This window comes from Jaculus jaculus, chromosome 2 (genome assembly GCF_020740685.1).
Source record: "Jaculus jaculus isolate mJacJac1 chromosome 2, mJacJac1.mat.Y.cur, whole genome shotgun sequence".
Classification (NCBI taxonomy): Eukaryota; Metazoa; Chordata; class Mammalia; order Rodentia; family Dipodidae; genus Jaculus; species Jaculus jaculus.
This window is the reverse complement of record NC_059103.1, coordinates 203,034,101-203,059,287: the sequence shown is the minus strand read 5'-3', so window position 1 is coordinate 203,059,287 and position 25,187 is coordinate 203,034,101. Positions and strand designations below refer to the sequence as shown.

Sequence of the window (25,187 nt, the reverse complement as noted above, 5' to 3'; positions counted from 1 at the left end):
GAAGGACAGACAGTCTCTTATGTAACCGCCCTCCGCGCCAAGGGTCTCTGGAGGCTCGGGAACGGGCGGGGGCGGAGGGAAGACAGGGTTTCTGCGTTATTTTTTCCTCTGCAAACCACGTTAAGTTCTCCCTTTACAGAGCAAGGACCTTTGCCCGCTGTGGCCTTTTCCCAGAACGCAACGGGGGGACGCTCCTAGGCTGCGCTCCGCCCAGGTCTCTGCTCCCCAGGGTCGGTCTCTGGGTGACCTTGGACGCGCCACTTGACCTCCGGGCCTCAGTTTCCCGGCGTGTGCGCATCTGCCTGGGCTCTCGTGGCTCGGGACGCCCTGGTTGGGGGGGGTGCCGGGTTGCGCCCCCAAGCGCCGGGCCCGAGCGAGCGGGCCGCCCCCGGCGGGGCGGCGGGGCGGCGGAACGGCGGGCGGCGGGGCGGGCAGCGCGCAGGCGCGGCGGGCGGGCGGGCGGCGGGCGGAGCGCGCGGGGCGCTCGTGCGGCGGCTCAGAGCGCGCGGGGCGGCGCGCGGGGCGGATCGCGGCGCAGCCCGGGCGAGCGCGCGGTGGCTGGCCAACGAGCTCCGAGCGAGCGATCGAGGGGACGCTCGGCGTCTTCGCAGCTCGCCGCCCGCCCGACCCCGGGCCTGGACCGCGCCGGCCCTCTCGCCGAGGCTCTGGGGGTCCGCGGGGCCGGGCTGAGCGTCCGTCGCCCGCCCCGAGCCCTCGCCGCCGCCGCCGCCGTCCGGCCGCCCGCCCGGCTTGGGCGCCTCGCTGCCTGGCGGGGTCCGCGCCGCTCCGGGCGGGCGGCTCGGGCTCGGGCTCGGGCTCGGGCTCGGGTAGCGGGGCGGACGCTGAGCGCGAGCCGTCGCTCGGCGCCCCGAGCCCGGAGCATGGAGGAGAAGTACCTGCCGGAGCTGATGGCCGAGAAGGACTCGCTGGACCCCTCCTTCACGCACGCCCTGCGCCTGGTCAGCCAAGGTGAGCGCGCCCGCCCGGAGCTGCCCCGGCCGGGCCTGGGGTGGGGCTGGGGGCTCCTCAGGCCCTCGGGGTGGGGACGCCCGGGAAGAGCGAGGTCGAAGTCGGGGTGGGGGGGGGAGCGAAGGCGAAGGCTGGCGCGTCTGGAAGAGACTTGAAGGAAATCTTTGGGGACTCTGGGGGAGGGAGGAGGACCCCCGGCGAAACTTCTGGGCTCTGGGTACCTGTTGGGGGCTTTGCTGGGGAGAAGGCTGCCGGATGTCGTTGGCGGAGGATGTGCCTGGGACTCCGGAGACCCGAGAGGTGCTCGGTGTGTGACTACGGAGCTGGAAGAAAGGGCTGCAGGGAAATGGACGGACGGGAGGTGATCGGATGTGCGCAGGAGGGAAAGGGGAACTTTGGGAATCTCGGAAGTGAACTTTGGGGACCTTGGCGAGGTTTGGGGGTCAGACCTCCGAACACCCCAGGGGAAGAGCCCATCCCTTCTGGCACCGCCAGTCTGTGTGGCGGCAGCAGCCCGGCTGGGCAGCCTCTCCTTGAGGGGCGGGCGCCTATGCCACCCTGGCACACAGGCTCTGGGAGGACAGTGTGGGAGACGCGGCCCGCCAGAGAGCCCCCGTCCTCCTCGCCCTTCCCCTCTCTGGCAAGCGCGGGGCTGGGTGACCCTCCTTGGTGGCACGCTTGAGATTCAGTCCGTTGCCAACGGCGCCTGCCGCCCGTGCCATTTTCACACTCCTCCAGCCAGCTCGGGTGTGAGCGAAGCCGGAGCCCCGAGGACTGGGACGCGGGGCTTATGGAGGCACGCCTACCCCGGACACTATTCCCCAGCCTTCTCCTCTGGCTTCCCGAATCCTCTGCCCGGATGGAAGGTAAAGGAAGCCTTCCTTCCCCAAGCAGTCCACAGCTGCGCCCGGATCTTGTCTGGGCTGCCTAGGAAGATGGGCCGGGGCTACTGGTCTGCTTTTCTCTGGGAAAGGACTAAAACGTTATCCGAGATGGGTTACAATGTGCACGAATCACTCTGTGCACTGCTTTCCCCAGTTAAGGGGACTGTGCTGCTTGCAAACCTGGCCCTGGCTCTTTTATTGTTGGGAGAGAAAGAAGAGGCAGACATATTCCATTTGTACATAGATACTTATATTTTAAAATCGCGACCTCCGCTCTTTGCCTGTTATAGTTCTGAGGGGCGTGTGTGTGTGTGTGTGTGTGTGTGTGTGTGTGTGTGTATGTGTGTGTTGGTGCCTCCTGGGGAAGGCGTTGGAGAGACTGTCTTCAAGAATTTAAAGCATATTCGAATTGTTGAGCAGAACTAGGCTTCTAACTCTCCCCCATCTTAATTGCTTGCTTAGTTTGATTTCTTGTTATCATGGGCTTTGAAAAAGTAATGGGCATGCATCGCTAAATGAGAGTGAAAGCCTTTTAAGTTGTATCCCCCGGTTCTTCTAAACCGTTTTGCAGTAGGTTATGCTCTTGGGTATTTACGATTTACATATATATCTTTTGTTGCCTGCTGGGCTGTCATCTTGAAGGAAATTTCTTTGTACATTGTGTGTGATCAGTGTCATTAGAAAGGTTCTGGGGCTGTGGAATCAAGTACATTTTTCCTAATCATGAAGCTACATCCGGCTTAGGTTGTACTCAGTTGGGGAAAACAGTTTTAACTAACTGGGTAATGAGTTATCGCCTGTCAGAAGTCAGGGTTATTTTCTACACAGTGTTGCTATGGTGCTGTGTAGTCGATCCGCTCACCATGCTGTGGGGTTTCACTAGTGTCAATGGCTTCCAGTGACCCAGAACAAAAACTGGGGAAGTGTTAACATTTCCTACTTTTCAGGTGTTAAACTTGATTATCATTACCCATTTCTCACCTGTAAAGGAAGAGATGGCGTCATTGCTGGCTTAGGAGACTTTAGTCTAAAATCTTTTCCCTTGAACCGTAGGCTGGTAGTAAAAATCTAAAGCTTTCACTTAAAATATTATACCCTGTTATGTAACCCCAAACATTTTAAGTATCTCTTTGGCAAAATAGTGTCTGAAGTCTGAATATGAATGATTGTTGGGAAAGTTTGACTTTTAAAATCATTGGCAAAGTTTGGTTTAAAATCTGACAGCTGCCCTTTTATTGGCTATGTGAAATCAGTTTTATTCTTATTTTTGCAGCATTTTCCTTTCACTGTCTTACTGTATGAAAACTTTGTGTTCAGAGTTTACACTGTAGTCTGTGTCTGGTGCTAGGTATTAAATCCCTAATTCAGCGCTGTTAACCTGGTGAGATGGAGATCTGTCCTGCAGCCAATGTATACTTCTCCATGCTTACCACTTCGAGGCCCAGGCTGTCTGCCTCCACCCTCACCCTTGCATCTCTGGTAGCCATCATCCCTGTCTCTCTTCCTAGAGGGCTGAAGACCCCAGTGTTCCAGCTAACAGACAACCAAGGGTTAATGTGAACCCTCCGCCACAGCTTCTGTCTCAGTGGTCATTGTTCCTTCTAGAAAGGTGAAAGGAAGCACTTCTCAAAAATGATTTAGAACCCTGCACAAATCAATGCAGCTGGCTGACTTAAAGTGAGGGAAATAATGGGAGTTCTTTATGACGACTGATCTTGATTTGAACAATAAAGTTTCTTCTGTACTTCTTTGAAGATGCATACATTCTTAAGAGGTAGACTTAGCATTTAGTGCTCAGGCCAAAGCTGTTATGAATTAAAGCTCTCCTATGACTGGTATTTTATGTTAGTAATCAGCACCTAATGATAATGAAATAGGTTATAAATGAGCTGTTGTCGTTTAAAATGCAGTGCTCATAAACATTGATCAGCTTCTGAGCTGCACTGTTACGCGTCCAGTAGTCTTTAAGTCAGGACTGGAGTGGGGGTGATGCCACATGGACTCCCATCTAGTCCTGTTTGGATTTTATACTTAATTTAGACTGAGTTTCATGGTGGACATCAGTTACTGATTTTGTTCGTATTTTCCAAAGATAATTGACTCTCCTCTGCTTGCTCTAACTTTGAATTTGTCTTTCTAACAGGAGTAAGGGCAATGTTTACTTGACATTAAAAATCAAATCAGGGTTTGGCATTCTCTTTCTACACCCTGCTGGCCTTCCCTCAGCCTCCACAGGAGTGCCGGTGAGCCTGTGAGGTGAATTGACCTGGTGTTTCTGAGGGGAGCTGAGCTGGAGATGAGAGGAGAGATGTGTTTCTTTCATACTGCCATTGCTTTTAGACCATAGACTGATGTACTGAGGAATATCTCCAAAACGTGTTATAACTTAATCCGAGTCTCTGCGAAGGTTTGAATGGTTTTCTGTTCAAGCCAAGTGCCCATTAAATAAGATGGCATCACCCTGTATTTTTAATTAGCTGATAATGTATGTATTGGTGGCTGATTCCCTGCCAAGTTAGTTGTTAGTTACGGGAGGAAGGATTCAGAAGTAGGGTAGCGTGTGTGTCAGATCAATACAGGTCTTTGTTAACATTTCAGAATAATTACTTTTCATGTTACATCCACTTTCTGAACACTAGGACCCTTAGCGTTATGTAGGATTAATGTGGAGGCACAAAGTGTGGGGGAGGGGCATCACTGCCCTATGTGCATTTCTTTGTAATGCACAAAACTCAGTAGCTTAAGATTTCATTTGGGGGATCCCTTCATACCCCATTGAAGGTATCCTTTAGTATTTTGGGGAGGGGCCCTTAATATTCCAGTTGGAGGATCCCTTTTGAAAGCATTTTGGGTTTACTTGACTGTCCTCAGAGCTGTAAAGTGGGAATGCAACACTGAGATTCTGAATTAAGCTTAGGTATGGTGCTTTCTCTTATCAGAGGAGGCAGTGGCTATTGTTTAGTTTTTAACTCTCTTTTACTTCTCTTCTGGCTCAGTGTTTTAGTTTTTTTATTTTTTTAAGAAATGGATTTGATGACACAGTTTCAGGTAAAACAGTGACCTAGTGATGGTGAGTTGCAGTGTGTTGGGACATGGACACTGGGGACCTCCCGTGCGTGTTATGTTCTTGTCCAGGGCCCTGGAGTGGAGAGGAAGAGTACTTTCCGCTCTGAGAAGGCCCTCTGCTGCTCTGTAGAGAGCAAGGACAGCTGTACTGTCACGTTTCACATTTATAAATGACTTTTTTTTTTTTTTTTTTTTGCTCAGGATCATCGTATGACCTTCACCTGTCCTGAAATAGTGACTGGAACATTCTAACTAAGACAGATAGTTCCCAGGCATGTCTGTCCCGAGTGATGTTTGTAGTATTAATACTACTAATACCCCATGGGTGAGAGGGGACTAGGCAAATTTTGAGTTATAGAAACCAACTTTTAAGAAGTTCCCTGCCCACCGTGGCATGCTTGTATGTCAGAGCAAGGTTAAATAAAAGCTTTGTTGTTGGTGCCGGTCTCCACAGTGATGAAAGCTTCCTGGTTAGTGACAAACTGAGACCAAAAAGCCTGCCCTCCTGAGGTACAGCTGTTTTTGGTTTTTGTTTTCCTTTTCATGTGGATCATACTATATTGAAGGAGTCAAGATAATAGCGTCCACTCTTAGTCTCCCTCTCTAGCTTCTCCAAGTGTTTCCCTCTCTTCGGTAGGTTCCATTTCCCGTGTCATGGTCTCCCACAGCACCCAGCACTTGACACTCCCGACGGGACCCTCATACACTGCTCGAGTCAGTGTCTTTGCTGGGGCAGTGAGTGGGCGCACGCCAGAAGGCAGGCCTGGCCCCGCGTGCCCGGCAAGTCTTCAGCAGCTGAACGCCAGTGTTCCTTTCTTTGTTGGGTTTTAGATACCATCGAGGTAGAAGAGGGAGAGGACATGTGGTTTTTCAGCAAGCACTGAAGAGCACCTGGCTGAGTGGGGTTGAGGGCTCTAAAGGCCCTGCAGCTCTCGGGGGGAAAGGTTCTGAGCAGAGTCAGTCTTAGAGCTAGCTGAAGTGCATGCCCAGGTTCCCAAAGGTGGTCAACAGCGGGGATTCTTCAACGCTGGTGTCAGCTCTGCTTTGAGTCAGATGGTTATTTACTTTTCTTTCTTGAGGAACTTGTTAAGCCAGTGCACTCTAATGCAATTAGTCCTTCTTTCTGAAACCTCTAATTTTCTTTCTTTTTTTTTTTTTTTTAAATAGACTCAAACTAGTATTCTGGAAGTTCCTGTCACATGCTTAATGAACCTTACCTGAAAGAGTTAATCTGCAGTCTCAGTTGCTAGGCACAAACCTAAAGCCAAAGTAGCAGTTGGGTTTTCCTGGGATGCAGCTGCAGCTGGTATCCAGAGACCGGTTTGCCTGTTGTCCCCAGTCCCACTGAGGATGGCTGACATTTTCACAACAGTGAATGCCGGCCCGGCATTCTTAGCATTGTGGACCTTGGGTGCAAGTGACCTCACCAAGGGCCTCTCAGTGCCAGGTGCTGCCTCTGGTTCACAGTGTCTCTGGTCCACACCAGATCTGGCACAGAAGGTGGTTTCGCCCGCAGTGCTGTGACTTCTGTGTTGTTTTCTGTGTTATTCCAAAATGGAAAGTGACTTGCTCCGTGAAGGCACACCCTCGCCAGTAGCCAGGCTGTAATTTAACCCAAATCGGCAGTGCTTTATGGGATCCTTTAAGAAAAGAGGTACAGGGCATCACTGTTGTTTCTAAATAAAACTTTCATTATGGTAGGAGCCCATTAGGGATTTCCATTGGTGTTGATGGAGTTTTAAAAGAGGTTCCTGAAAGCGAGCTCCAGCGAAAGGAAGGCGTTCGTGTTGTGTTTCCCATGCTCCCCAGTGACAACTTCTGGTCATCAGTGGGCATTTAAGGTAAGGGCTTTGAGTTATGCATGCAACTCAGTGGTCAAGTGGAAAGTAGGAAAATCCTCTGCTTAGTATAGAAAGTGTTAAGTGAAATTCTTGCTAACCTTGAACTCCTGTTTATCATGAGTCTTTTGGCTGCACAGAGCTCTATATATGTTAATGGTTAATGCTTGATTTATCACAGGAACAACAGACTGAGAGGGCAGAGGGATTTCTAGTTAGTTTATGGTGTGTTGAGAAATTTCCTGTTCTAAAATTAGGCTAGAGAGCAGACTGTGAAGATCAAGATGATGTTTCCACAAGTAGTTGGCTTTCTGGAAGGGTGTGTTTAGGTGCACTCACCTGATGATTGCTGATTGCAGCAGCTGCGTTTATAAAGGGCTTTTCCTAGTCCACCTTTAATTCTTCTAATGCTCTTTAGGCAAAATAATTTTTACCTCAGTCTACAGATGGGAAAACAGGTCAGGAAGGTCAGATGTCTGCCCAAGGTCACATGTCTAGTACGGGGTGAGCCAAGCTTTGCATCCACAGCCCGCGCCCCTCACTCCAGGACACTATGCCACGTGTCCACGGGCTCCGGGGAGAGGTCGAAGCCGTCAGGGTCTGGGGTTGCATGTTGACTTTCATGGGGATTTTGATGGTGCAGCTCTGCAGATTAACTCAGAGGCTTTGGGCAGGCGATCTGGTGAGCCAGGCAGAGTGGACACTGTCCAGAGGGCAAGCAGTGGCAGGACAAGTGGAGACTGTGTCAGACAGTGTTCACTCAGGGAACAGCCATGTCTAACACGGGACCACTTGTGGAAAGCGCCTTGCGTACAGGACGGAGCGCCCTTTTAGTCTATGCAAGTTGTTTAATTTTTACCCCGTCTGTAAAATTGAGGCTTCTGAACCCTGTTAGTCCAGTTACAGTTTTATTAGACATACATAGTATTTAAATATATGGTAGCACTTAATAAAAATTACCTACTGTTTATGTTGTGAGTACTGCTTTCGTTTGCCAGACGTGAAATATATAGTAACAGTTTAATATGTAAATCCTAGTTCCAGTGCTCAGGGTAACATTATGATAACAGAGTTTAGTTTTCCAATGCAGGAAATGCTGGAAGAGGGGAATTCAGTCTTTAGGAAGCTTCTTTCATTTATATCAAAACTAGCAGTCTTAATTTAGCTGTTTAACACAGCACCTGAAGCTGAACATTCACAAGTGCAGCCTGATGAACAACAGCTCCCTGACTGCCCTGGCTAGAGCCCTGGAGCACCCTGCAGCCTCCTCAAGCATGAGGTATCTTGCTCGGAATTGGCAAGCTCTGAATTCCCACAATGTCCTTGCTGTCAGCCCTGGCTGGCTGCTGTGTCGAGGATTGTAAAGGTGTGCTGGGCTTTGCTGAGGCTTTTCCTCTGCATGAAGTGGGCGTGGATATGTGAGAGCAGCCCCTGTGGTCTCCCTTTGCGCCATGAGTCTAACACTTAGGCCATTGCTGGTTGTGGCTCCCACCGGGAAATTACAGGAGAGAAGGGCCTGGTTTCATTCTTGGCTCTCCTGGTTTTCCCCTCTGCTTCAGTAAGCATTTACACCACCTGTGCTCCGCTTTCCGTCCACTAGATGGTGCTACACACAGCCGGGATACCTGCTTCCATCCTCACTGGTCTCTACGCCAGAACTAAAATTAGTCTTGATGGCCAAGCTCGCATTACTTTTGATTTTCATGCGTTAGTATTATTTTATCATATCTCAGATACTTTCTAACAAGTGTTTGCAGGAAACCATGGCTTGCTTTTATTTTGTAATCACTGGTTTTGGACTTTGGAAAGGGGTTTTGTGCCATGCTACTGGGTTTCTTTTCACACGTTGAATCCATGTAGTTAGTTTTAAGTTTTGTGTGTGTGTGTGTGTTCAGGCAGGCACACGAGTGGAGGTCGGAGGATTAGTTCGAGGGCTGGTTGCTTCCCACCTCCGTGGAGGCAGGCTCTTACATCCTCCTTGATCGCTTCTGCACGTGCCAGGCACTTGGTCCGTGGGTTTCTGGGAAACTCTCCTGTCTCTGCTTTCAGCAATGTGGCATTACAGAAGCTCATCCCAGCTTTTGACTTTCACATGGGTTCTGGGATCTGGTGTGCTGAGCGCTTTATCCACTGAGCCTCTCCCCAGTGCGTGACATTTTGTTGTTCTCGTGTTGTAAACTAATGGTGGTTACGGGCTTATATCTAACCTGTTAGAAGCCGTGCAGCTTACATGGGTCACTCCAACCTCAAAAGAAACAAAGAAAGACATAGAGGTACTAGCTTGAAAGCCTCCTCTACAAAGACATTAGGGGAGTCTGATTGATGGCTACTATCAGCTAGTTCTTTGGGGAGGGATATTGCAGCTTTCCGAGTTAATTTTCCCTGAATTTGTTCAAGGAAGCAAACAAAGCAAATTGTGTCAGCTGGTATAGTTTCCCGTTTCTTCCTGCCTTCTGTCCCTTGCTGATTAGAAGTGGGCTAAAGGGCTTTTGTTGCCAGGTACAGAGCCTTGGAGGACTTGGATAAATTCATCATCCTATTTTTAGCAGTATTATTTTAAACAGGGCTAAATACTGGACCACTGTATTTAGTGTCTATAGGAGTTTAATTTTTTTTTTTTCATTCAAGTAAAACTACACTGTGGACTACTAAAGTGAACTGTAACTATTTCTCCTGTGTGTTCTGGACTAGTTAGCTCGGACTCCAAACTGTTCTGCAAGTGGTAGGGACGAAGACAAGGTCAGAGTGGTATTTAACACTGGGCCATGATGTGTTCTCTTTGGTCCTCATGTGTGCTTTGAACCCCAGCTTTTGCTCTGTAAGTATAGAGGGGATAGTCTGTCTTTGATTTGTTTGTTTATTGGAGAGAGACGGAGAGAGAAGGAGAGAAGGAGCGCTCCAGGGCCTCTGGCCACTGTGAGCAAGCCTGGGTCTCAGGGCTTTGCCTGCAGACTCGGTAACCACTAGGCCATCTCTGCAGCCCTGTCTTTGGTCTCGTTAGGGTTAGCATCGTTTATCATCTGCCTGCTTTCAGTCTGAGCTCAGAGAGCACACACACGTGAGCTCAGTGTTGGAAGCCTGCTGGTACTTTGTGCCGGCCATCGCTCACTGCGATGATGCTAGACTCCCTGAGCCTGCTTGGTAGAGAAGAATAGCTATACTTTACTCTGCCACACTTGGGCCCCTACTCAGCTCTGTCTTTCTTTGTGTGGTGACCTGGGCTACATTAACCTGTCTCAGCCTCGGGTTCCTGTTTCTGTAGATTGCCCTGCAGTGTTCATGGGGTTTAAGTGAGACACTGTGAAGAGCTGCTTCGTGACCGGCCAGGCACGCAGCAAGTACAGAGGGGACACTTGCCACCCTCTCCTCCTCTTACCATCACTGTAATTCATCAGGATCTTAGGAGCCATGGGATGGGGCAGTGGCCAATCAGGAAAAGGTTTACTGCACACATGTAAGGACCCGAGTTTGAGTCCCCACACCTACATAAGTGCCAGGCCTTGTATGCAACTGTAATACTGGGACTTGAGAGGCAGAGACGGGTATGGCAAGCTAGGTAGCTAGTCTAGCCAAACCATTGAGCCCAGCGAGCCAGTGGGAGAGGTGAACATGTGGACGAAACTATTTGAGTAGGCAGTCAAAGGAGCTGAGGAGATTTGGGGGACTGAGCAAATGACATCTGGCTTTTCTCAAGACCAGATGGCTTTCTTGTTCAGAGAGGTATGGGATGGGTTGTTGTGGCGACCTTTTCCCTGGGGTGACACAAACACATGTCTCTTCACCCCATATAGGACACAGACAACAGACCAAAGTGTGATTACACCAAAATCAATTTTGGTGAACTAACACATTCACAGGGGTTCATTCCAGAGCAGGGTGAGGGGCTGCTTGCAGCAGCACACAAGACACAAAGACAGCTGTGACACTGAAAAGCCCCCTCCAGCCCTTGTGACACGCAGGGAAGTTGTAGCTCTGGAAATCACTGTACGGCCCGCAGGCAGCTCAGTTGGTGAGCCTCCAGCGCCCTGGCGACTTGCAGGCAGCTCAATGGGACAGTCTCCTCCCCCGTGGTAGTTTCCTCTTTGTATGGACTTTGGGGGCCTGGCAACCTTTTCACACACTTGTTGACTTTCTGAGTCTCCTGAGTTTCATCCTTCCCCTCCCCCAGGAGGGAATGTTTCAACTTGAACTAACACTGGTCAAAGTTTGTCCTTCAGCAGTATTTATCATTCCTTCAACCTTGTAGAGTGGTCTTGTGACCTTTGAAGTTGCTTGTCTCCCAGACTTGACTTTCTGAATCCCCAGAGTCTCCTTCTGCTCTTCAGGAGGGAATCTTTCTTTCTTTCTTTTTTTTTCCCCACCTAGCTCTAGCTGACCTGGAATTCACTATGCAGCCTCAAGGTCTCCAACTCGCAGCAATTCTCCTCCCTCTCCCTCCTAAGTGCTGGGATTAAAGGTATGTACTACCATACCCTGCAGAAGGGAGTGTTTCAATTCAGAGGAGTCTGCTCTACAACAGGGATATAGAGTTAATTCTAAGGCTACTGCGACAATGTGGGCAGCCAGCCCTGTACACCTTCCCTGACTTCTCCAGGGTGTTAACTCAGTCTCCAGTGTTTCCCCATCATTTCCATCTTCCTGCTTGCGATGCTGTGTGGTAGTTAATAATCTGTCTCCTTCCCCTCCCCTTTCCAAAACTGTGCTTTTCCATGGCATTAAAGCCTCATTTGGAAATACTTTTCAACTTACAGAAGAGGTAACAGAACAGTTAGTGGTGAGAGCCCTGCATTTGGTCTGGGACACTTTCACTAAGTAAAAATAGCGATTGAGGAAGACACCTGGTGATTGTTAACCTTACAGTGTACACGTATGTGTGCTGTGCTCAAACATGCATGTACAGATATACCATACACACTTACATAACAATTCATGATCCATTCGGGGTGGGGGGGAGGGTTACATGTGGGCCAGATGATTTTTAAGAGGGTTAAATGCTGTGTCTTTGTGCACGTCTTTGGGGCTCCCTCAGGTAAGGACATATGTCATGCGTCTGTTACGTACGTACTTGCCTTGCTGCGGATGTCCTGAACCTCGGAGCCGCCTCTTCTGTGGTCGCTGTACGGAAGACCTGAACAGTGGGATGGCAATGGCTACTCTTCACATACCATTTTTCAACTGTCATTTGCTTTGCCGGATCTAGTTCACGCCCACTCATTGAGTTTAGTTTTCAGATTTCTTCAAGCTTTTAGCTTACATGGCTCTTGGTCTTCCTTTGCCTTCCAGAATGAGTGTTTCAGAACAAGCCCAGGTCAGGATTTTATTTTTATTTTTATAGAATGTCTTCCAGTTTGGGTTGCCTGATGCGAGGTACATCTTTGCACAGCTGTGGCAGTGATGTGAGGTGATAGGTCCTCTGTAGGGGGCCATGGAGCCTGTGTGGGTGATGTTTGGTCACTCGGTTGACGTCATGCCAATTTTTTTCCTTGTCACATGACCATTTTGGTTTATAACAAATTAGTACTTTTCTGGAGAGAAACTTTGAGACTGTCAGTGTTCTGTCTCTCACCAGACGTTCTCACAAATGTTAGCATTCATTAACATTTCTTACCAGGCATTCTCCTGGTGGTTATCAACAGTTATTTTCTGACTTATTCATTCCATATGCATTAGGCAGAGAAGGCATTAACTCCCCTTGCTCTCTCCCTCTCCCCTTAGGTTCTCCTTCCCTTCTTCTTCTCTCATCTTTCCCTAGTGGGTTTCATGTTTTTTCCAGATTTTTGGCTTGTTCTCCAATTTAGTGGATTCTGAAACTTTATTCTATAAACTGATTCCTAGTACGTCCCAGCTGTGGTCACTGTCTGTCCTTTTCCCTGGATCCTGGTGCATTTCATGGACATTACATGTTTACATTATAGCATGGCTTTCCACAACTGGGTGTTTAGCCAAGGTTATGTCAAAAGCATTTGAAAAAAAAAAAGCCTTTATTAAACATGTAACAGACATGCTCTGTAAGTTGTATCTTGTAACAACTATTAGCAAAGTTTTTGGTGTTTATAGTTACTTGTTGTTGGCATGAAATATCCAACCAACAGTGGCTGTTAGGAGGAAAGGGTTACGCTGGCTTACAGGTGGCAGGGAAGGCTTCATGGTGGCAAGGGAATGCATGGCATGAGCAGAAGCAGAATAGGAGTCCTTGCCACAGCAGATGGAATATAGCAAGCAGGAAGGATGAGCCTCTGGCAAGGGGAAGCTGGCTAACACCCCAAACCATGCCCACAGGAACACGCCACACCTCCTCCAGCAAGATTTCTCCTCAATATTGCCACCAGCTGGGGACCAAGCATCCAAAACACAGGAGTTTGGGGGGGAGCATCTGATTCTAACTACTATGTACGTATTAATACATAATCCAGATATGACTTACTGAACACGGGTCTGTAGGTTAATGTAAATGCCACACAAAGTACTTGAGCATCTGTGGGTTTGTTTGTGGGGGGTGGTCCCTGGGTCCCTGGACTAAGCCCTGAGGAGTGCTGGAGAGGATGGTATTGCTTTTACTTTACAGCTCCATTATGTTCCTGGCTTATCTTGTCTTTCCACTTCATTCGCTCTAGAGTCAGCCTTTCTCCCAAGGGGCCATGAGTTCTTTTAGTGCAGAATGGTCTTGATAAAGTCGGAAGGACTGCTGACATGTCATTCTCGTAGCACTTTGCACAGACTCCTGGGAGTAGGTTGTGGGCTTTGCATATGACTGTCGTGAGAAAAAACAATTTTGTCAGCTGAGGAGGATATTGTATTCGTAAGAAAGACCTGTGTGAAGCAGACCCACGTGGTGGGCTGTTGCACTTGCTTTCTCATTGCTGGGACAAACAGCTGACCAGAGTAGCTTGTGGTCATTTGAATGCATGTCCTTCACTTATGGAGATGTTTTATTAAAGCTTGTCCCCAGCCTCCTGGACGGCAGGGGCCCAGCCCCAAGGTGGATCTGAATTCCAGCCTAAAGGTGTGCCGAGAACCCGAGCTCTGCCTGGGTCCCCACTGCACGCTGGTGTGCAAGCTGGCGCCGCTTTTTTGCTTGCTGCAGTTTTCCTCTCCGGTTGCATGGAAGCAGCTTCTCCCACCATGGATGGAACTTCCCCTGGATCTGTAAGCCTGAAATAAACCCCTTTCCCATAAACTGTGTCTAGTTTGAATGTTCGTCCCAGCAACATGAAACCAACTACAACACAGCTTATGTGAGGAAAGGGTTTATTTCAAGCTTACAAAATCAGGGGGACCATCATCATGGTGGAAAAAGCTGGCTCACTTCCACAGATCTATAGGAGAGAGAGGCAGCAAGCACCAGAATTCAGAGCTCCAGCTGGCTCTGAGCCTACCTTAGGGCTGGACTTAAGACCTGCCTCCAGTGACACACCTGTTTCCCAGCAGGCTGCCGGAGACTCAAATAGGAAGCGTAACCTTAATCAAAAGCCCCTGAAGCTAAGGGGACACATTCACATTCAGCCCACCCCATGGGCCGGGGCCCCCAGGTCTGCTGCAGTCTCACACACTTGCCCACAGGCTCCGCTGAAGGACAAGGTTTCGCATCAATCACTTGGGGTGGGAGGAATGTCAAAATTACTCTCTTATTGTCACAGGATAGATTTGTTTCTTCACATTTTTTGGTAACTTATTGTTATAATTTATTCAAAAAAGGAGTTATATGATAGATGGATTTTATCAGGAGTGATTCTATTTTCAGAGGAAAGTATGTTACTAGGGAAGCGAACTGGGAGCTGGTTGACACTGTAAACAAAACCTAGCCCTGGGTGGACACAGCAGGCACTGGCTAGTAGCTTAACTTATGGCAAATTAAAGGGGCTCTGATAGGCCGAAGGTAAAACAGGTTTTTAAAAATTGCTGCTCCTAACAAAAAAGAAGGCCTCTGGCAAACAGAAAAAGTATCTGTTACCAATTCAAAAGTGACTTTTTCTTTTTTATTTTCTTTCTTTCTTTCTTTTTTGAGGTAGGGTATCACTGTAGCTCAGGCTAACATGGAATTCACTATGTAGTATCAGGATAGCCTTGAACTCACAATAATCATCACCAAAGTTCTTCTGCCTGGAATTAAAGGTGTGTGCCACCATGCCCAGTAGAGAGAGAGGGCGTAGGGTCTGCAAATGAACTCCAGATGCTTGTGCCTCCTTGTGCCTCTGGGTTTACATGGGTACTGAGGAATCAAACTTGGGTCATTAGTCTTTGCAACCGGGTGCTTTAACTGCTGAGACATTTCTCCAGACCAGAACTAATTTCTTACTTTTGGATGTCCAGCCTTTTCTCTAGAACTCAAAGAAGTGGTTCAAAGTTGCATCTCATAGGACAGTTCATGGTCCTGGGAAACTGACCAGGCATCTCTCCTCCCCTAGGATGCTGCTCTGCTGGGCCTTGCTCTCAGATGTTGATTTATCTAGCAAGTTTTACTGATGTTTTTGTTTTAATATGAAGAGTAGTATGGATATTATCTCTGGAGGGTCTTTTTTTGTTGTTGTTGTTTAGATACACTGAAAGAGGATGTCCACCACTGTTTGATGTAAGGCCATTGTTTATCATAATGCCAATTGAGAACAAAATGTCAGAATTTTCTGCCTTTAGATTTTTTTTTTTTTTTTAAGCAAGGCTGGTTTATGTTGCCCACACTAGCCTAAAAATTATTCAGTAGCCCAGGCTAGCGTAGAACTCAGGATCTTCCTGTCTGACCTTCTTGAGTACTGGAATTTTAGGTATATACTATAGGCCTTGGCTTCCTGTCCTAAATTTTCACAGTGACTTAGAAGAATAAGCAGGTAAGAAGTAACAAATAACAAATTGTGTAATTTTCCACCTACTTGATTGTATTCTGAATTATTATTATTATTTTTTTTTTTCTGGCCTCTGTCAGAGTTTAGTAGATACAATGGCTTTGGTAATGAGTCCCACACACTTAAACTTATTCATCCCTAAAATAGTCATAGGAGAGTCTGCCAAGCACGCACACGTGGACAGGTGCTTAAGCCACAACTCCCTTTGCATCAGGCTAGCAGGACATGTTGTCATCTTCCTCCTTCAGGGAGCCCAGCCGAAGTGTGTGGACCAGAGTGCCTGGCATGGTGACTCTGAAGAGGGGACGAGAATTCTCGGCTGCTGGGATTTTGGCAGAGCACCGTTGCTTCCCGCCCGGGCTCCTAGCAGACAGGGCTTCTGCTCTGTGGAGAGCGGGCCTCCAGGCGAAGGAGCCGCACCGAGGACTGACTGCAGGCGTCCGGCGCTGAGCCCCGAGGAGAAGGCTGGCAGGGTGCGCACTCCCCAAGCTCTCTCGGTCTCCTGAGGCTGGGCGTGGGTTCCCTCTTGTGCAGGGTGCACGGCGAGGAGGCTGGTCTTAGTTGGCTAATATCTGTCCCTGCTTAAGAGGTCCCAGCTCCGAGGGAAGCAGCCGAATCAGACGACATTCATACTGCGGGGTAGTACGGGCTGTAATAACATTGGCCTAGGTATCATGGCAGTGCTCAGGGTGAGCGGTACGTTCTTCCTGTCAGGGGAGGGAAGGGGGGCTTCAGGGTGACTCCTGAGGGGAACGGAAGCATCTTGGGTCCTGAAGTCTGTCCCTCCATGTCAAAGCCTGGCCTGTCTGAAGGCTGCAGGCACTTTGCCTGCTAGGTCCTAGGCAGTGACTGTGTCCTGTGCTCCCTGTGCTCCTCCTGTCTCCTAAGGGCCCTCCTTTCTTCCGCCTGTACGCGCACCCTACCTGCTCAGTCCTCGTGGGCTACTGGAGTTCATGCTGCCTGCCTCGGCTTCGGTGTGAGGGTGCTGTGCGCTGGCTTGGAGCTCAGCCTGGAGAGGAGGGCGCTCTGTGGGTGTGTGCACAGTGAGGAGCCTGGCAGGTGTCGTTTTGGGTTTGTTCCCAGGATGCTTTGGCGAGGGAAGGTGGTCCGAGTGTTCTCCTTCATCTGAATGTCTGGATCCATATGCTGAGGAGACTCGCCATTGCTCAGAGCAGGGTAGAGTAGCAGGCACGCTCTGGCAATGCGAGTGACAGCTTTGGGTCTGGGACTCAGCCTTGTAGGAGGGAACGGTCTGCCATCGACTCCATCCCTCTGACCATTGGAGTGCTAGTTTTCTTAATAGATACCATGCGGATCCAGTGTGTCCATTAAGATAGTCCATGGTTATCCAGGCTCCTGAGAGCTGGCATCTTTTGCCTGGTGGGTCTCCATTGTCCAGAGCTGTGCTAAACTTACAGTAGATCCACAAGTAGTTATTTGCTTGATTGGTATCAGTTTGGAGTGTCAGGTAGAAAGTGTCGAGAGCCAGGAAGGGGGTAGGACAGGAAGGCTTATAAATAGCTGGGTGAGAAAGGAGGTTGCAGAACACCCCCGAAGGCTGTGACGGACACTGGAGAATATGGGGCACAGCTGTGTGCGTTACAGAGATCAGGCGGCAGGCTGCTCACATGGAGTGGAAGGTGTTTGAATTATGTGAGTTCAGGGTTATAGATGTGGCATTTCTGGATGTAGGCTTTCACTAAAAAGGTGCAATTCCTTTTGTGAAGCCCAGGAGGAGGGGGTCTCCCATGTGTACCCGGGCAAGGGAAATAATCACAGCCGTGTCAGCACAGAGGTGTGCCAGAGAGGGAGGGAGGGAAAGAGAGGGAGTCAGGTAGCTTTGTTAGGCAGTTCCGTGGCCTCTGAAAGTAAAAAAAAAAAAAAAAAAAATTGGGGGGGAATTGTGTCCTCACACTCTGCGCTTGCTAGAGATCAAAGGATGATCCAAATTCCTATCTTTTGCCTAGTTTCTTTAAACAAGTTTTTCCATACCTGAGCCCCTCCCTAGGAGGGTGGTCTTTTCCCAGAATTCAGGGCCAATCCTGACATTGTGGTCGGTGAAGCTTGGACCCCAGAACTTGGCATCGTGTCTGGCCTCTTCCTGATCCACCTCTAGCCCAGACCAACCAGCCCCCTCCCTGGCGCACCTGAGCCAGGAGTTGAAATCCACCACAATAAGATTATAAATAGACGTGTACAAGGGGACAAGCCTGTCTCTGGGCTACCTGGCCGCTCTGAACCTCCAGGTTCTGGTGAGTTCCCCCTGCTGAGATGAGGGGGCAGCTCTCTAAGCCCCACTCCCACATGGGTCCTATATCCTTCCTGCCTCCACATGGCAGGAGCTCTTGTGCTTTCTTTTCTTTCTTCTCAAACTCTCTTTTTACTGCTTTTCCAGGCCCACTACATTGGCTCTCAGAACACACACACACACACACACACACACACACACACACACTCACTCATTTTCCTTCCCTTGGTTCTACCCTAAATAAATATAATAATTTAATAATTGTCCTTCTCAGGTCGGTTTGCCCAGTTCTTTGGTTAAATGCAAACACAGACCCAGAGTCTGGGAACAAAACTTTCTTGAACACCTAATATGCTGCTTTAGAAGGAAGGAAGGAAGGAAGGGAGGGAAGGAGGGAGGGAGGGAGGAAGGAAACCCTCACCTGTCTCCTTTTTTTAATTTATAAACACTGTGTGTGATCCTTTATTTCCAAGCTTTTTGTGTGTGTGTGACATGAGTTTCCCCTTGAGTAGGAATCCTGCCCTTGGTTCCTACCACTGCTGATGGTGCCTGAGCACTCATGATCCCTGGCTGGTAACATGGGGCTGAGCCCCAGGGCACAGCGCCAGGCCAATACAGTGGTCAGCTAGAAGGCCTACGAGCTCCTCGCGCTTCTCTTCACGGCTGATCGCAGGCTATCCATGTGGAGTCTGAGCTGGTCCAGGCCCTCACAATAGACTGCATTTAAACTGTGCACATGATGCGCATGGGGAGACCGCTGCTTTCCACATGGATGTTTTTGGTCACTGTGAGCCACCTCAGCTGATGGCGGCGAGACCCAGCCCTCCGTATCCTTGAACACAAGTCCCTGGAGATGCATGTAGAATGCAGAGGCCCCAAGCCTTTGGCATACCTACTCCTACGGCATTTCCTCTCATTCCTTTCCTTAGGGCAGACCTAGTTCTTTGTAGTGTGTAGAGCGGCAGCGAGCTCCTCCAGATGGGCGCTTGTCTGAGGCTTTACTCCGCAAGAAGCAGTCATATGATAAAAGTTGCTCCAAAAAGGAACTTGAGGAAACCCTTGCTGGGGACAGTTTGTTTTCTTTTTTTCTCTTGCTCATACATACATTCCCTGGGTGCTCTCTGACTCAGACAGTTGGTAACAGGGGTTGTGTTAGCATGTCCATGAGCCTTACTGGGGGGGATGTTTCAGCCTTGGAATAGTGGGGGGTGTTTGTCCTGACACACCTATGTAAGTGGCTGATATTTCTAGTTCCTGTGCCTGAGTGAGTTATTACTTCCTCATGAATTGGTGAAGTGGTACTTCCCAGTTCATAGTCCATTAACTCATTTATTGCACTTTAAATAAAGCTGTGAATTTCTACTTGAGTACTGTGAAAGCTCCTCGACAGAATACTCTTGCCACTTGTTTGGAAACTATCAATTATAAATTTTCTAACTAACTTGACTTGGGTTCCTTATGTGGAGGAAAAATATTCCTTTCTTTTGCAAGACCATACACAGTGCCTTGACACAGGTGTCTTAGTCGATTTTGTGTTGCAATAATAAAATACCTGAAGGTGGGAAACAGAGAGAGGTGTGTAGTTCACAACTGGAGGTTGGAGGGCCCAAAGGGCATGGCCCAGGGTCCCGCTATGGGCCTCCAGGCTGTGTCAACATGACAGACAGTAGGAAGGAAACCCATTACATGTAGAAGGAGCAGTGCTTAGGGTAGCCTTGCATCATAACGACCCAGTCTTTCAAGAACTCTAGTCACATGAGACCTAACCCACTCTAGTGAGGCAGCACTAATTCAGTCATGAGGGTGGCCTTCGCTGGTCCAAATTGTCTTCCAGTGGCTCTCCTTCCCTTCCCCCCCTTGATTGATTCTACCACCTCAACCAGGACCAGGGTTCTGGAATGTGAAGTGTAGGGGATGGACCGTGTCTAATACAATATGCTTGAAGGTAAGCAAGGATCTAAGGGGAGGAAGTAGCGTGTCTCCTTCTGTTTTTGTTTTAGTAATTCCTACTTCACTGGAGTTTCTTTGCTGTGTGTTGTGGCTTAGTAACTTTTCCTTTACACGGTTGATACAAGATGTTAGTGAGAGTCATCAGGGAAATGCAGATTAAAACTACATTGAGATTCCATCTCACTCCTGTCAGATTGGCCAATCGTCATGAGAACAAATGATCATAAATTCTGGCGGGGATGTGGAAAAAGAGGAACCCTTCTACACTGCTGGTGGGAATGCAATCTGGTCCAGCCATTGTGGAAAACAGTGTGGAGGTTCCTAAAACAGCTAAAGATTGATCTACCATATGACCCAGCTATAGCACTCCTAGGCATATATCCAAAGGACTCATCTTATTTCCTTAGAAGTATGTGTTCAACCATGTTTATTGCTGCTCAATTTATAATAGCTGGGAAATGGAACCAGCCTAGATGTCCCTCAAATGATGAGTGGATAATGAAGATGTGGCACATTATACAATGGAGTTCTGCTCAGCGGTAAAGAACAATGAAGTTATGAAATTTGCAGAAAAATGGATGGACCTATTATACTAAGTGAGGTAACCCAGGCCCAGAAAGCCAAGCACCACATGTTCTCTCTCATATGTGGATCCTAGCTACAGATGACTGGGCTTCTGCGTGAGAATGAAAATACTTAGTAGCAGAGGCCAGTAAGTTAAAAAGGAGACATAAAGGGAAGAGAAAGGAAGGGAGGAGGATACTTAATAGGTTGATATTATATATATGTAATTACAATGATTGTAATGGGGAGGTAATATGATGGAGAATGGAATTTCAAAGGAGAAAGTGTGGGGGTGGGGAGGGAGGGAATTACCATGGGATATATTTTATAATCATGGAAAATGTTAATAAAAATTTTAAAAAAATAATAATAATAACAAAAAGATGTTAGTGAGTGCTTAAGTGTCCAAACATTCTGGTGCTCTTTATGGTCACCATCTAAAGTCAAGCACTGTTAAGATGATCACCCTTCACTGGTTCAGTAAGAATTTTCTTAGATTTTATGTTAACAAGAGGTTTATCTATAGAAAGAATCTCTCTTTTTCCTTCAGCTTTCAGACTCAGATGTTCCTTGACATTCAGTTAAAGTGCAAGTGGAACCCTATAGGGGAGAGCGTGTGGCCACTTCCACTGGAACCCTGGGCTGTGGGGAAGGAGCAGAGGCTGCTGAGCTTCTTTGTGGACAGGCTGTGGTTTGTTAGCGCCTGTGTCTGCAGAGTGGCACCGTCAGGGCTGCCACTGCTGTACTCTTTGTTCACTTTCTCTTCCATGTGTAAGGCCCTGGGCACACTCTCCATTTCTAGGCCGCAATGAGCAGCCTATCCTCTTGCTTCCACACACCTGAATGTTTGCAGGTGCTGGAGTTAAGGACGCCAACATCTTGGGTGGGAGCTATTTCCCCCTCTCTACTGAAGACGAGGCCTGCGGCAGGAAGTGGAGGCATCCATAGCTAGACTCTAGAGATTCTCATGTACTTTCATAATGTTTTATTCTGCCTCAGGGATCCTGGAGACAAGAAATGACTTGTCATCGTCACATAATTACTACCATAATGAGCTATTACTTGTTGAGTTCTTGCCTAAGCATCATGCCCCTTGTCAGGAGATTTACAGACCACATATCACCAACTCTCAGTATTTCCATCTGAGGTTAATGACGTAAACTCCATTTTACAGTGAGAAAACAGGCTCTACTGCCCCAAGGTGTGAGTGGCTTGTCACTGAAAGCTATCAAGTGGGGAACAGGTTGATTTGCACATTCATGTTTTGTTAAATTCCAGTGGCATAAGAGCCGAGGGTCTTACAGACTTGATTTCTCTCCAGTTCCACCTCAAAATGAGGCCCTACTTGGATAATCTTCAGAGTATATCTGTCAGGGTCTTGGTTAACAATTATTTGCTATTACATGGAAAAAACAACAGGTGTTAATTGGGGAGGAAGGAAAGAGACTTTTTATCTGAAAAAACTGTAGGAGGGGAACAGTTTTACAAATGTGACTGATCACAGGGACATGCAAGGGACAGTCAGGAGGTACAGCCTGGCATTGAACTCACAGAACTGATAACCACTCTGCTTCTTTCTTTCTTTCTTTCTTTCTTTCTTTCTTTTTTTTCGAGGTAGGGTCTCACTCTGGTCCAGGCTGACCTGGAATTAACTCTAAGGTCTCAGGATGGCCTTGAAGTCACGGCAATCCTCCTACCTCTGCCTCCTCCCGAGTGCTGGGATTAAAGGCGTGCGCCACCACGCCCGGCTTCTGCTTTTTTCTTAAAAAAATTATTTTATTTATTTGTGAAAAAGACGGAGGGAGGGAGGAAAGGAGAGAGAATGGGTGCACCAAGGCCTCTAATCTCTGCAAATAGACTTCAGGCGCATGCACCATCTTGTGCATCTGGCTTTATGTGGTTCCGGGGAATCGAACCTGGGTGCTTTGGCTTTGCAGGCAAGCACCTTAACCGCTGATCCATCTCTCCAGCGCCATTCTGCTTTTATTCTGTTCACCAACCTCAGTAAATGTTACTTTGTGTTATTTCTAATTCCTGCTTCTTTCCCAAAGTGGTCTCTTGTAACCCTGGTGTCCTGCAAGCTGTGAGCTGGAAATCAGAACAAGCTCAGCTGCTTCCTGCCAGACCAGCTACGTGTGTCCTTCCTGCTCTGTGTGTGACATCACGGTTCATAGACTATGCAGCCCTGTGGCTTTGCACTTGTGTTTCCTCTGCCCGCTGTGGGCGAGGTGCGCTGCCCCGTCCGACGTGCTGTGGACATCACCGTGTGCACGGAGTAGTTTGGAAGGCCGAGTCACGTCTCCGAGTTACCGAGTAGAGTGGAGGACAGACCTCACTGCGTGTGCACCTGGTGTCGGGCTCTGGGAAATAAGACAGGGAAACAGAGGAGGAACATTTAAAGGTGACAGCAGAGGAAAATTTGAAAGGCAGCAACTATTTGCTGGGGGAAAGGAGAGCATGATCATGAGGGGCATGCAGGAAGGAGAAGGTGATGTTTTCTAATTTCCATGTAACTAGTTCCGGGGTATTCCATAATTGAAATGCACAAGGATGGCACGCACTGTTCTGGGACTTGGGTACCAGCTCTTCATGGAGGACCTTGCTGTGGGCCTCGGGGAGCAGCCGTTCCTGTATGTCATCACACCCAACCCTTGCTGTGGCCATGCTCCCTGCAGGGCTAGTGCCTCCGTCCACAGGGGGCCAGACTGGGCCTGTGCAGCCTGAAGCTCTACGTTTACTCACGTGATGCCTGGTGGGCAGCCGAGCCCGGTGTGGGCTTCAAGACCTGGGTCGTTTCCCATGCTATGCATCTTACTCGTAGGTTTTCACTTCAGTCTGATATAGGCAACATTATTGGTTGAAATAATTCCATAAACCACAGAGAAAATAGAGAGAAAGAAATTCAAAGTGACTGACTGATGAACTAGTTTCATACAGAGAAAAATATGCTGAAAGAACACACATTTTTGTGCTTGAAAGTAGTGCTGAAATGTGCTGGGCTCAGTATTGACCCATAGGTCCAGTCAGCTGGCATCAGCTGGGGCTACAGTTCTGTGAGTTCAGGGCCTCGTTGCCTCCTTGCTGTTCCCATGTTTGGCCCCATTTGTGGGATTATTCCCCCCCCCCCTACAGCATTTTCTGACATAAACAGCCTTCCCCCCCCCCGCCCCTTTCCCATTACAACGAAGGTAAAACTTGACGTGTGTTGTGCATTGAAGAGTGCATTTGAATACTCCGAACGTGGCCCACGTTTGAAAGGTGATTGTTACATTCACGGACTCTCGCTTCTGTACAGCTTGGTGGTCAGACCCGATGCCGTTATCCCTTCTCAGACCAGTAACTAACTTAGTTGCCTGATGGGTATGGCCCGGAACTCCTTTCAGCCTCCATCCGCGCACTCGTGGTTTGCAGTTTGTCCACTTGGGCGAGTACTTGCTGTTGGGTTGTGGCGGCTGTTGTCATGGTGGCTGTTGTCATGGCGGCTGATGGGGAGAAGGTGGCGTTTCCTCTACTTTGGAACCACTGAAGCGCACTAGTCTTTGGAATTCAATAGTGAAGGCATGAATGAGATTCCAACATTGTCGGAAGGCATCCTAAGTGGGGCCATTTGTGGCATCTGCCTGCCTGCCTGCCTGTCTGTCTGTCTGGTACTGTTCTCAGCTGAGCTTCTCTGGCAGGCCTCGAGTCCTTCAGTCTTGACGCGCGCATGCAGGCAGGGCTAGCACACGCTCTTCCTGGCCGGGGCTGTGGGTGGGGGCTGTTTGTGGACTGCAGGCCATTCTCGGGTATAGTTTAGAACGTGAGTGCAGAAGATGACTGGGAGGGCGCAGCGCAGTGGTGAGGGAAGAGTCTGAGGTTTAAGTCTGCCTCATTACTCACTGGCGCGGGCAACTTTACCTCCTGAATTCCCTCAGTTGGAACAAACCTGGCTGTAGTAAAAGAAGCACCTCAGAGGGTTTCTATGAGGATTGAATGTTCTTGTGTTGCATTTATTGACCCAACAGGTAGTAAATTGAATGTTAGCTATTACTGCTATTATTACTTTACCATTGGTGATTTGTTAATAACTGCTGGGAAGAGGAAGATCAAAATCGTTCCTAGCAGGAGCACCTGCAGTGTGGCAGGACGCTGAGCGGACCGTCCGTGCGGCAGTGTGTGCACCCCTTGCCTCTCATCTCAGGGCTTCTCAGAGAACTCTGTTGCCCTGTGACATGGGATGTCCTGGCACACTGTGCACTCCATCTAACTGGTGCTTTATCTATGACTCCTGTAATAGGCATTCAGTGAAAGGTGCTCAGTGAATGGGTAGTAGATGGGGAGCTCCATAGAGAAGCAGGGAAGGAAGACAGGTGTTATCCACTTGTTGCTGTCGTGACAGGAGGCCTCCACAGTGGTGAACGTACTTGGAGAATGTAGCTTGTAGCTCAGGTGTATTTCAGGGGGTCCTTGTGAGGGTGGGACTTTTGAGAGACACATTTGAAACTTGATGCGCCTGACGGAGTAGGAGAAGGGTACCAGCACATGATAAGTTGTGTCATCCTGACGGCCCATGGTTAATTCCAGAATGACCGAGAGCCACAGCTTTTTATGTTAGCCTCAGACGATTGTTTATAACACTGTTGGAGCTTGTCTCACAGCAATGCTCCTCCAAAAGTCATTGTTCATGACTTCAGGCATTGTGAATATGTACGGCATAGGTGCATGGGTATGGTGCACATGTGCGCATGGCTGTGTTTGTGTGTGCACATCCCTGGGTGTATGTGTTGAGGAAAACTTTTTCCCTGGGAATTGGTGGATATATGTCTTCACCCCAAATAGGGCTCAGATGGCA

General features: G+C 48.6%; 1 protein-coding gene across 2 annotated transcripts in view; it reads left to right on the top strand.

Annotated features, from left to right (window-relative positions):
• Positions 1 to 802: 802 nt before the first annotated feature.
• Khdrbs3 (KH RNA binding domain containing, signal transduction associated 3) overlaps positions 803 to 25,187 on the top strand; it is a 152,204-nt gene continuing 127,819 nt past the window's right edge. For both annotated transcript variants that reach the window (XM_045144477.1, XM_004656182.3), the window contains exon 1: positions 803 to 969. In XM_045144477.1, coding sequence (XP_045000412.1) covers positions 882 to 969 — 88 coding nt within the window. In that variant the 5' untranslated portion in view covers positions 803 to 881. The remainder of the gene's footprint in view (positions 970 to 25,187) is intronic.